At 40.0% G+C, this 12,411-nt stretch overlaps 2 protein-coding genes across 2 annotated transcripts in view; one reads left to right on the top strand and one right to left on the bottom strand.

Annotated features, from left to right (window-relative positions):
• The window catches only part of LOC124219914 (cilia- and flagella-associated protein 251), a 9,197-nt gene extending 6,087 nt beyond the window's left edge, over positions 1 to 3,110 (top strand). The window contains exons 19-21 of the mRNA XM_069136124.1: positions 655 to 883; positions 970 to 1,079; positions 1,223 to 3,110. Coding sequence (XP_068992225.1) covers positions 655 to 883; positions 970 to 1,079; positions 1,223 to 1,318 — 435 coding nt within the window. The 3' untranslated portion in view covers positions 1,319 to 3,110. The remainder of the gene's footprint in view (positions 1 to 654; positions 884 to 969; positions 1,080 to 1,222) is intronic.
• Positions 1,185 to 11,264, bottom strand: MESR4 (misexpression suppressor of ras 4). Its single transcript, XM_046628367.2, has 2 exons — positions 10,487 to 11,264; positions 1,185 to 8,977 (listed from the first exon to the last, which is right to left on the bottom strand). Exon 2 carries the CDS (start codon positions 8,946 to 8,948, stop codon positions 3,441 to 3,443), a length of 5,508 nt encoding a protein of 1,835 aa, XP_046484323.1. The 5' UTR covers positions 8,949 to 8,977; positions 10,487 to 11,264; the 3' UTR covers positions 1,185 to 3,440.
• Positions 11,265 to 12,411: the final 1,147 nt, after the last annotated feature.

Below are 12,411 nucleotides of genomic sequence, written 5' to 3' on the forward strand. Positions count from 1 at the left end.
AATTATTCGGTATAAAAAATTAATAAAAGATAAAATTTCAAAAGGACGCCGCAGCAGTGTTAAGCATTTCTAACAATAAGGTATATACGGTTTAGTGGTACACGCACAAGTAAATGGCCTGTGATATTTTGGGGTGTAACTAATTCTTTCTGGTTACAGTACACAAGTTATTTGGTTCATAAAAATTAAGCCACGTTCTCTGATGTTACCTGGTTCACAAAAATGTATCGATTTTTTTTTTCTTCTTGTAAGCTGAGTAGAAATGAATTAATGCATCAATCCATTTTCACTTCGTACAATGATTAATTTCAGTTTACATACGTATCAAAGCGTTAAATATTTCTTGCGCGAACCAAACTTTCGTGAAGCATCAAATAATTTGTGGAACACAGGTATATATCTACATATAATGCAGATATAATAGTATTATATGTCAAGCTCAAGTTGATTATTAACGTTTACCATTGACGTATACCTTATACATGCCTTCCAAAGACAGTTAATGCTCTGTGCACTTTTGTAACTAGCTTAGTGTACGTTTGAAATGTGTAATTATTGCGTTTCCCTCGTGTATGCAGGGTTTCGGAGTTACAGATCTTTTTGATAATTTGTTTGCTTATGACTTTCATCATGTTCGTGAACCGTCCGCATCAGCTGGAAGAGCTTATGACAGAGGTGGTTTCTAAGAATTACGCAAAAACTGGGCAGCTGGTTGAGGAAATCACATTTGAAGAGTTTGTGAAATTGTACGTAAATCATCGCCCCGTGTTCGGTACGTCTATGCAGCAGATAAAGAAAGCCTTTGCGGTATTTGGTAAACCTGAAATGGAGAATAGTCCAATCATTACCAGAGAACAGTTTATAGAAATTCTAACTGAGCATGGTTAGTGGCATCACATCGCATCGATTGGGGTAAATGACGTTTGTAAACATTTTCAAAAGGGATAAATTGCAATAATTTCGACTTAGGAGATCGCATGAGTACTGAACAGGCTTACAAAGCCCTCAGTCTTCTGATGCCGGTGGAAGATGAATCGGAGAAAGATGCTGCAGATATCAATTTCTCGTTTTTACCCGCGGTAAGTTACTACACAGTAACACTCTTATTGGCCAGTTCCAGAGCCAGTTATTATAGCAGCTGAAGACTTGACGTGAACTAGGAGCAGATAAGAATACGACATCAATTCGATTGCTTATAGTAGTATATTATTTTATGGTACAGGATATATCTTACAAAGATTTTGCTGTGGAAATTTTGGGCATCGAACCCACTGCGGAGATGAATATTATTTCATCGGCCAAGGATACTCCACATTGATACAATTCGACAAGACAAATATCAGTAAGTTATGTGTCATAATGCGGTTACATCTTTAAAATCTGCAACGTTCATAGATCTACTGCAGTTTCCATCCACAAGTTTTTCACTCATCGTTTGGCTCAGCACTGAGCTTTGACAACTTGTGAATTTTATCGTGTGATATCGAAATTAGAAATTTCACAGACTACTTTTATAACATGAGATCATCTACTCACTATATGTATTGTACGTGTTATAGGACCGCTGTAGAACTGTTGCACTTAATTATTTATTAAATACCGAGTTACTTGATGTACGGTTTCAACCGTCTATCGTTAATTACTTTCCAAATTTACGGAATGTTGGAAGGTCATTTATTAAAATTGATCAACTGATTGTTTCACTGTTTTGACGTCGAAATATTATTCAACTTATTATTTTTGCCTCGCTTGTCGAATTCCGGATCACCTCACTTAGAAAAATTATTAACGAAAAATTGATGCCTCATTTACTAATGTATTTGCGCTATTTCTTACATGATAAATCTAAAGTTGTCGTTCAACACGATAAGCCAAGTCGAGGTACGAGCAAAGTGTTGAATATCACTACCATTCGCAAAGTATAAATCTCGGCTCCATTAGGAGAAAAACTATACGTATGTTATATCATCCCTAGTTGGGCCAAGCTGTTGCGTATAACGATCAAAAGTAATTATTCGTACTTTCCCAGAAAAGAAACTTGAATCTGATATAAATTGTTTAAAGCGGAACAAAGCGAAGATTATTTGTCTAGAATCACTTTCGAAAATATTTTTCTTTGTGACCAATAGTCTAGAGTGAACGTAACATACACAATAATTGACCAGGAATTTACTGGCATAAATACATAGTGTAACAATAGGTGAAGTACAACACAAGTTATTGTAATGATACATAAGTATTATTATAAATAAGCTTTACTGGCTATCAAGATAATTGTATATATTGCAACTAATAATGATTAAGTGCGAATAATGAACATGAACAGTAAAATACAAAACGTTATAACAATTGTTAATCGCTGCTCGGTCGTAAGTCATGCTAAAATTGTAATTTAATCGATTGAACATTCCATTTTCTAGAAGGAGACTACTTAGAATTACTTTATCACGTACAGTAATAGCTTAATCCAACAATGTATTTGCATAAGAATTTTTGCTACGCAAAACGTGGAACATATATTCATATCAGCTCAACTTTGCTTTCTTGTGTCTGCATGTTTAATCCTCATCAACGACAACAATTATTATGAGGTCATTGATCTATTTTTAATCAATGAAAATTGTACTTTAGAAATAATTCATGCAAGTATATATCTGGGGGAAGGGGGGTGTTAAGCGGAAAATGTATGTAAAATAAATATTATGCTAGCTACGCGCGGCGATAGGAAAATTTTTTAGCTATGTAATAATTTTTAATGTGAGACAGAGAAAAATGCGTTGGGCAGTACAGCACCGGTTAGAAGTATTTGCACCTGAAAACGGATGAACGTAACAGGAATACAGGCCTAGACACTGCCAGCAGTGACAACAACCGCATCAGTGCTTACAAATTTTATAACTGTTTTAAAATCTTCTTCATTCCATTTTCACCTCTGTCCAGTTATCAGAACTTTCGTACAACATATGCGAGCTATTCTCTACAATTTTAGGGTTTACCTAGAGTAATCTACACTGATGGCATTAAAAGAAGTACAAACAAATTTTTACAGGAAATCCTCATTTCATCGTTATAAACTCTACGTTATATTTACAATTATATACAAACAATTGCTGGTTTGAGAAAAATATCAACACAGGTCACTATTGCGTTATTCATCATGAGACGAAAAGGAGAAAAATGTCAGCTATTATACCTGGAAGCATTTGCTACATCTTTGGGTATTGAACCAATTTCAACAGTTTGATCGACTACCGCCTGGGCTCGTATCACTTTCTAGATCTCGTGGATACATTTTTGCACGAGGGAGCCTAAGCATTCTGTCGTCAGACTGAGTCATTTCTTTTCTTTCACTTTGACAGTTCAACGTAAATGATTCAGTTTTGTTCAAGATAGATGTATGCAGTTTCAACTCTTTAGTTGAATGCTCGTTGTTGGTATTATCAATCAAAGTAATCGTCATTACTGTTAACAATACCATGCTTCTTCCGACAATCTGGGCAATACCACTTTCCTTTTGGGGGCACCATTATTCCTACGCACTCAAAGTGAAACCACTCGATGCGGCAGTCATCCCCGTCACAAGCAATCATTTCCGATACTTCGTCATAAGGACACTGGCAATAGCAATATAAATTGTCAGAACGTTCCAAGACTGGAGCATTGTTCTCAGTTGTGTGAGAGTTGTGTTGCAGTAGATGATGCATCGGCGGTGGTTGTTGTTCATGATGATAATGTTGCACCTGCGACTGCTGCTGCTGCTGCAATTGATGATGCTGGTGTAGAAGTGGCTGCTGTTGTCGTTGTTCCTGCTGATGCAATTCAGTGTCAGATCCACTTGAATCGCTACTACTATCTGCCTGTGCTTCAGACTCGCTATCAGATACTGCAAACGTTGGGGATTCCACATGCTTTGTAACTGAAGCAAAAGGCAGTGACTTATCAAAGAACGCTGTCTGTAAAGGTCTCAGATTTGTAACTGGAGCTGGAGCAGGAGCAGGTGGCGGGGGTTCGACCTTTCTCCATTTCAATGCTGGTTGCTTTTCACTATCTTCATCGCTCGAGTCGCCGTAAAAACGTTTCGGAACTCGCTTTCTTTTCGATGAACGTTTGTTATCAGTTTCAGATTCGCTTCCAACTGTGTGAATAGCACTTGAGTTTCCTGTGTGAGATTCCTTTGCAGAACATACTTCTGGGCCAGGTCCCGAGAAGTTTGGAGTGGAAGATCTGCTAGGTACAACAGTTATAAAAGCTGGCGTACTTGAGACAAATCCCGGTTTTGTTTGATAAAAGGATTTCGGAATGTTCAACTTTATGGATTCAACAGTTGGGGTGCTCGTTCGCTGTTTGTCTTTGTCACTTTTCTTCCGTTTCTTTGTTTTTGCTTTCTTTTTTGGCTGTGGAGTGTTTTCACGGCTTGCAGCAATAAGTGGGGGAGCTTGTTTTACAATGTGTTCTGCCATGTTTATTGCTCCGTTGTTGAGGTGCTCTGTCACTGGTGAATCTGAAGAAGCAGGTGCAACAGCAGCAAGCAGCGTCAACTGATTACGCTTTTCAGTTAATAGCCTATTGGCAAGCTGTTGGGGGTGTTCGTCGTAAAAGTCTTCGTCAGTTTCAGTCTCGTCTGTATCAAGATCGGATTCTCTGAGTAAAGTGTCTGGAGGAGGTGCCGGATTACACATGTCGGCAGGACTGGGACCGTTTTCAATTTGCAGTGGCGCTACAATGGAATCAGGTTCAACCGAATCAGAGTTACCTCGTTTCGTCAAGTCCTTGAACTTTCTGCGATCCTTGCGATTGAGTTGTTTGCGAGGTGATCCCTCAGACGCAGAGCTATCTGACTCTGAGCTACTGGAGGAACCAGATGAAGAGCTGCCAGATGATGAGCTGCTGCAGCTACAATTAGTTCCGCATGAGCAATTGCTGGAATCGCTGTTGCTGGACGAATCACTTGATGACGTGCTACCGCTATGCTTCTTCTTGCGTGGCGTTTTAGGTTTCTTTTTACTGCTTTCATTTTCAAAACCTGCATTTTGAATCACTGCTGGTTGCATTTCTGGGCTTTTGGATGGTTTACCATTATAATCATGTTCTGTACTGTGAGTCTTACTATTTCCAGCATTTACGCCTTCTTCACCAGATGAAGGATTTATTTTTTCCATTTCAGATGCAACCACACAATAGTCGTGATCAGACAATACGATCTTTCTCAAAATTTCTATTTCTTCATCACTATTTTTTTTCTCCGTACTAGATGACTCTTTCATTTCAAGACTAGCCGTATATGACTTAAAATTATCCCAAATCCCGTCAATTATTTGAACCTCTTCTTTTTTCTCGTCTTCGATCAGATCAATTTCAACTGAAGTCTTTGTAAATTCACTCGGCGTAAGGTGAACAGGTTCCACAAATTTATCATCCATACTTTTGGATTCTTGTTTGAGTATATCTTGAGCAGGAGTTCCTTGGTTTGATCCCTTGGAAGGTTGACCTTTCTCATCTTGGCTGTCCGAGTCACTATCTGAGGATAAATTCAACGGTGGCAAATCGTAAACATCGACTACTTTCTTAATGCTTTCTTTGCTCTCTTTAGCAACGTCTACTATCTCTGCCACACTGTCATTACTTGTTACTTTATCTTTCCCAGACCTTTCCTCATCATTGAGCAGCCGACGATGAGTCTCATCAGTAACATCTACACGGATATCAACTTGTTCTTTGTGATTCTTTTTGTGCTTGAGCATCAACTTCTTTGATATGAATTGTGCAGTACAATTCTCACAGCTATAAGGTGAATCATTGGAATGTAATCGCTTGTGCACCTTCAAAGCTACTGCTCGAGAAAAACTTGAGTTGCATTCTTCACAGACAAAGGCAGTTGGTGGGATACAAAAATGATAAACGTGTGGCCATTTCTTCTGCAAACACTTTTTGCACACAACACTCTCTGTGCCATGTTTCCAAAAGAGGTGCTTAGTGATATCTGGTTTATTCCTATAAGCAATTCCACATCTGTAGCATAAATGATGGAGTTTGTGTTTCCAGACATGGTTGGATAGTCTCTGTTGGTTTCCCGTAGATTCCAAACAAACATCGCACGCGTGATGTCGCTTCCGAAGGTGAACCATCAGCCGGAACGCAGAAGGCAAATTATTAGTGGTGCAGAGACAGCAGCGATACTTGACGTTTATATTGGGCGAGTAAACTCCTGGACATATGTGGCACAACAATTCACTATAGCTGTAAAATGTGGACTTGCACATAATACATATTAATATGGTCTTTTGGTGCATTTTTCTGTTATGTAGATACAATTCTTTGTGTACCGACGAATGAAAGCGACAGTGAAAGCATTCGTATGATCTACCGTTGGATACATTGTATGTGCCTGCTGTAGAATTATAGCTATCTAAATTGAAGAAATAAGCTTCAATACTTTGCAGGGCCTTCTTTATCCTTGATATAAACTGTTCTCTGTGGATTATAATAGCAGGATGTTGGGGAAGGAATCTATGTTCAGCTAGCATGTGGAGTCCCAACTGCCTTCCATTCACAGCTATTTGGCGAGCGTGGTTGCAATAGATGCAAGTCGGACTTGCCGCTTCTATACAGTGCTTAAGAAGTGTTTCAATTTCCATGCTCTCCATAGTACCCTCAACATTGAGATCTATACTTGGAACTTCTTGGCCAGCTAAAAGAATCCCATCCAATTCAAAGTCAGTCTTGTCCTGATTCCCATCTCGCGACTTCTCACCTCCAGAATTATTCTCATCATTTGTGTCTTTGGCTAGTTTCTCAGTTTCATCTAAGGGGCAATCCACGACAGCTAGCTTCTCACTGTCAGTGTCACTTTCCTCTGCATCTAATTGATAACCGCCGGTACTGTCTCTTTCTATTTCTGATAAATTCGGTGTCTTTTCTTCGGATGTAGTACCTTCGCCATTATTATTCTCTTCCGACTCTCGATTTATGTTGTAGTTCTCTCTGCTGTTAACCATGGTATTTGCATTGGATACTGAGAACTTCGAAACTCTGTTCGTACAGATTTTAATTACTAGACTTCTATCTGTCGCAGCAACTGCATTGAACGACACGGATGTTTGAGGTTCTCCAAACTCGTTAACCTCTTCTTTTTCAGTAGACTCATTAGGCTCTTCTTCTTCGAGAGGCACCTCAGATTCTTCCTTCTCCACATCTTCTTTGGGTGGGGTTCCCTTCAAAATATCATCCAAAGTTTGTACTTCATGTTGAGGACTAAATAAAGAATGTGACACTGAACTTTTAACAGGACTGTCAGGCCTTTGAATCTGAGGTGAGGTCTCATCATTCTGAGTAGTAACTGGCATCCCACTACTATTCGGTTCCTCGTTGGCTGACTCATTACAGACGGAACCTACTGAGTTGAGTCGTTCGTCTAGTTCCGGATTCAGGCTCAATGACACTAAATCCTGTACTTGAACCAACTCTGTGCTTTTTATGGGCTCTTCCAACTCCTGTTTGCTATCCTGGTCTGATACTTGACTGGAATCCCCGTGAAATCGTGACACTTCCATAATGGTTTCTGTCACACTATCGTAACTCTCCGTGCTGGCATCTCGTGGTGATTTCTTACTGCAAGCTTCGTCCTCTGGCTTCTCACTTTTACGTGCTGAATCGTCAACACCTGTCATTTCGATGCATCTTGAAACCTCCATAATCGTTTCAGCCACTGTATCTCTGGCAGTGCCAATGAGAAACTCTGTATCAGAGCTCTCGCTTGTGCCGCAATAAGATTCGCTGCCGTCGTCATTTCCAGGAATAAGCTGTGCTTTTTCCTCTGTCTTTTCAGTCTCAAATAGTTTTTGAACCGAAGAATCCAATATTTTTGACGAATTGCTTGGCTTTAGCCTGTTATTTCGTATTATTCGTTTACACGTACCCTTTCCATTCCCAACTGCTGATTGCATTTGCGCTTTCATAGACAAGGTGCTACTTACCGGTAGCGGAGTCGTATCCGCAGGTACTGGTCGGGCTTCTGAAACCAAAGCGCAAGAAGAAGCATGCGAGTCAGTTTGCCGACAAACCGAGCATGTCTTAGCAGTAGGTTGTCTCTGTGGCACAGAACAAAAGTGATTATAAAAGTCATCAGTCTCGGAAAACACTTTCTCACAATTGCAGCAAATTAGGTAGCAGGAACCTTTGAAAGCATTATAGAAATCTTCGACAGATTGAAACTCTGTCTCCGGTACACTATGCTTGCTTGACAAGTGATACGAGAGTCTCTCGGCTTGACCAAACATTCCAAGGCAAAACAGACATATGTGTCGCTTGTGAACCTCTCGCATGTGCAGGAAAAGATTCCAGTTCTCAAAATACGTGCCACAAGCAGAGCACAGATATACTTTGCGCGTAATCCTAAAGTTTGTAGCTATTGGCATTGAGGTAGATTCGGGACTTCCCAAAACTCCCTGCATCGGAGACATTGATGTAGTACAGTTTCGCTGGTGCTGTTTCAACATCGACATGGTACAGAAAGTCGCTCCTGACTGACACTTCAAACACTTGTATTTTGCCGCAGGTTGAAGCCCCAGGTACTGGGCGTACTCAGTGATTTTTCCTCTCTTAGTATCCAACTTCTTCTCTTTGACTCCTCTTGAATTGAAGGCTTTTGTTTGAAATTGTATTTCTACGGATTCTTTCCGCAATATAGAGGGTTGATTTTCTTGCGTCTGGGCAAGAATGCGCTTTTTGAAACCTTTGTATGCTATTCTGGAAGACGAACCAAGGCTCTTGCTAGCGTTATCCTCAGACTCTGAGGAATATAAATTTTCTAACGAACTCGTATTGATTTGGTCTGAACATGAATAAATTGTTTCGTTGTTTGATTCTTCATAGTCAGTCTCCTTGCATTCATCGTTGACTGCAGCAGCTGCGGTATCCATAACTTTGCACTCCCCGTCTCCATCTTCCATAATCACGTTGACTGCGATCGCAGGGTCACCTGGAATTAAGATTTATAATGAGATTGATAACTCAAAGCAGTGTTTGCTAATTTACCGCGCCAACATTTTTTCATATGAAGTGTTTAACAATACATATTCACAGTAGCCTAGGGGTATGGAACTCAACATTAACTTTCAAGTCTGCTTTTTGGATTGGATTGGAATTTATTTTTACTCTCTTCAGCTGCCTTATATAATATGACAGTTGCTTGTCAAATAGTTTTGAGCATTAAGACAAAAATACCAATTGACACTATAAGAAAGTCTTTCAGAATACTAAGCCTGCCAGTTTTTTCTTAGTGGCGCGCATCTTGTATGATAGATAAGTATCCTGTAATTATAATACTTTGATTTTCAGGGACATTCAGTTAATAAAAATATTTGGTGTATTACTACGCGATTGAATTATATAACAAGGCTTCGGATAGCATAGTTTCTACAAAAATATTGTAGTGTAACAATATCGAAGCATTTGTGTGTATATAATGCTTACAGCTCATTGACTTGCCTAGCTACATGTTGTATAATAATAAAATTTGTATGTCAAGACGAATCAAAAGACCAGTTTGTATATGGTAAATTCCAATACCTGATCAACCACCCTGTCTATTATCACAGGCAATAAAGAAACAAGTTAACGGACTCGTTTACAGTAGCTGAACACTCAAACGATACTGTTGAATATAATTTTGTCCAAGCTAGGCATTATGCACAAGTACTTTGTCATCGGTTATAGGTTATCGGGGCTTTAGACTAAAGCTATACCAGCTGCCAAACGCGAGGCATAGATAGAACGTAATCATGTTAACTAGCTGAAAACCAAATTATTAATGTTTATCTTTGCTTATAAAGAACTGTTTGATTTCGTAAGAATGTATTTTTGTGTAATTCCGTGTCAGCATTAAAAAATTTCTGCAAATCAAGCTAGATATCTTCAAAAGACAAAAGGATAAACTCATGCCAAAGCGTGTAGCTATAGGTATTAAACAATATATGAACAGCATGATGTAGAATATCGAATTAAGAATTTTTATAGAAGTCTAAGCTTCTCATGAGATTTGTCACGATTTTAATCACTAGACTTGGCTGCATTAGCAACATTGGCTTCTTTGGTTAACTGTGACTGTGAAACTGAACTTTGTTGATAAACTATCTCTGAAAGCGACTACGAAATCAGATTGAATACTTGGACATACTAGCGATATGAATAAAAATGAATAAAAATGGGTAAATATTAAAGTACACCAGTGTGAAAATTTCTACTAGCTCGACAAATCTTGAATCTCAACAAAATTAAATGTCAGGCAAATCTTGTCAATGATACCAAGAGAATTGTCGAAGAAAGATGCCTAGTCAGTGAAGGAGTTTCAACAAATTTGAAGGAGTAGGTTGCATGCATGGAGATAAATTGGATAACATCATTAAGCGAAAAGGAGGACGATAATATCATTGCGCCTCCTGATCGGCCTGAAGGAAGCTGAGCATAATACGAAACCGTGATGCCATACCTTAGTGGGTGATTCCTATCTGATCGCCGTATTCTCGTATACGAAATATTATATCGAAATACTCTTCCCGCAAATGCGTCCAGGGTAAGCCGATAAACGACGATCGGTCACGCGCAAATTAATAGCTTCGTAGCGCTTGAATTATTCCACCGCGCCGAAAAGGTTAGTAAAATGGCGTCAATATCAATGAACGCGGCTCCGTCCGCGCTTCCAACACATCTCCAGTGATGCCACCTTTTGTCATGTTCCCTCTGTCGTCGCTAGCTGACACGGCCCAAGGAATTAAGGTTTTGGGAAAACTCAGGGGAACAATTAGATATTTCGAAAATGTCTCTTTGTTTAACAAACATCAAAACACCTCGAAACTGCACACTACACCCCGTATGAGCCAAACGATTCTTGACGGACTTGGGGAGGTCGGTCCAGTCAGTGCCCGCGTGAAGAATTTTAACGACCAGCGAATCGCGGTGCGTAACTACACATGTAGTTATTGTATGCACTAAGAGGCTGGTAGCGTTGCACTTGACGATGCCTGCTACGACGTGCTGCTACTATCCCGAGTTTGTAGTGGGTCGAACGCTCGAAGACGTCTGCTGGGATTTTAAACTCGGGCTGAGTTGAGGCTCGGTATGACTGGCGGTAGACCGAGCGACCGACCGACCGACCGACCACGACGACCGACCGACCGCGGTCTTGTTACGGCTACTCTTAGTTTCCGTACTACTGCTAATCTGAGCTTTAGGGCAAAAACTCAGCATATAGGAGGTGGCCCTCGGACCTTTTTCTTCCTAACCCTAACCAATAAGCCCAAGAGCACCCCTCCCCTCCGTCTCCTTGCCCATAGGCGTCGTGTCGTTATGCGTGTAACGATGGACGCTATGCATACTACCCATGATATCCCTATGCGTAAGTATGTCGCGGTACACACGTTATACAGCTTACAGAGCTCTACAGAGTAGATCTCGCGAACCTCACTGTACAATTTTGTCATCTGTACAGCTATTAAGGTATATTATACTCTATGTTTAAACTGTATATACATGCACACATATAACTGTGAGACGGCAGTCATTGCATTATCATTTATCATACACGCATTCTTACGCAGGTCCAAACACACATCATACCGCGCTTGCATTTTCCTAGGATTTTGCTTCTGCCATGCGTTGAAAACCGGGGAAACCGTATTCACTGCACTCCGAGCGCAGCCAATAAAAAACACTAACGCTCGGTGCACTGTGGGGTAAATTTAGAACCTATGAACTCATAAACTAACATGCGTGCGTTCCGAAATTACTTGGCAGAGCTGAAAACTCCCTAGGACAGAGGCAGAGCTAACCGCGAACTAGGTAGCGCAAAAGAGATGAAAGATTGTTGCCAGCACTGGAGCTAATATTGGTTGGAATGCACCCAATTCACTTATTTATTTAAAAATATGTTGCACTCTCTGCAAATATTCTAGCCTTCAGCCAATGAAAAGGCTAGAAAATTAAGGAACTGTACTAGCATGCACTTTTGCTGTAAATCGAATTCGCCATTTATTAATGAGATCGGTTGACATGAGAAATCCCCCAGTTCATTTCAAATCTTGTACACGATGCCGCGCATATCAATCACAGTACACGACGTAATGTCCTATTCCATTGCTGTTTTACGTTATATTATTATGACTGGTATTAAGAAGTTGACAGTTCCTTGATTGATTAAAATACCCCTATCTGTCAGCGCTTTCGGCCGTCAGTGTGAACGAAAAAGACAGCCTCCAAAACTTAACCACTACCGTTTTCAGACCTGTATGCGAGACCGTGATTAATACACTGATCTGTACATATAACTACTATAGAAATAGAGGATTCCCATGGGCCAAAATATAAAATAACATTAATATTCGATAAGTTAGTCAGCGAAAACTTTAACTTTAGTGC

The sequence above is a fragment of the Neodiprion pinetum genome, chromosome 5 (assembly GCF_021155775.2).
Source record: "Neodiprion pinetum isolate iyNeoPine1 chromosome 5, iyNeoPine1.2, whole genome shotgun sequence".
In the NCBI taxonomy this organism is placed as follows: Eukaryota; Metazoa; Arthropoda; class Insecta; order Hymenoptera; family Diprionidae; genus Neodiprion; species Neodiprion pinetum.

Bases quoted from the DNA above. Each gene is read 5' to 3' on its own strand.
- MESR4 (XM_046628367.2), bottom strand. From the start codon at position 8,948: ATGGAAGATGGAGACGGGGAGTGCAAAGTTATGGATACCGCAGCTGCT.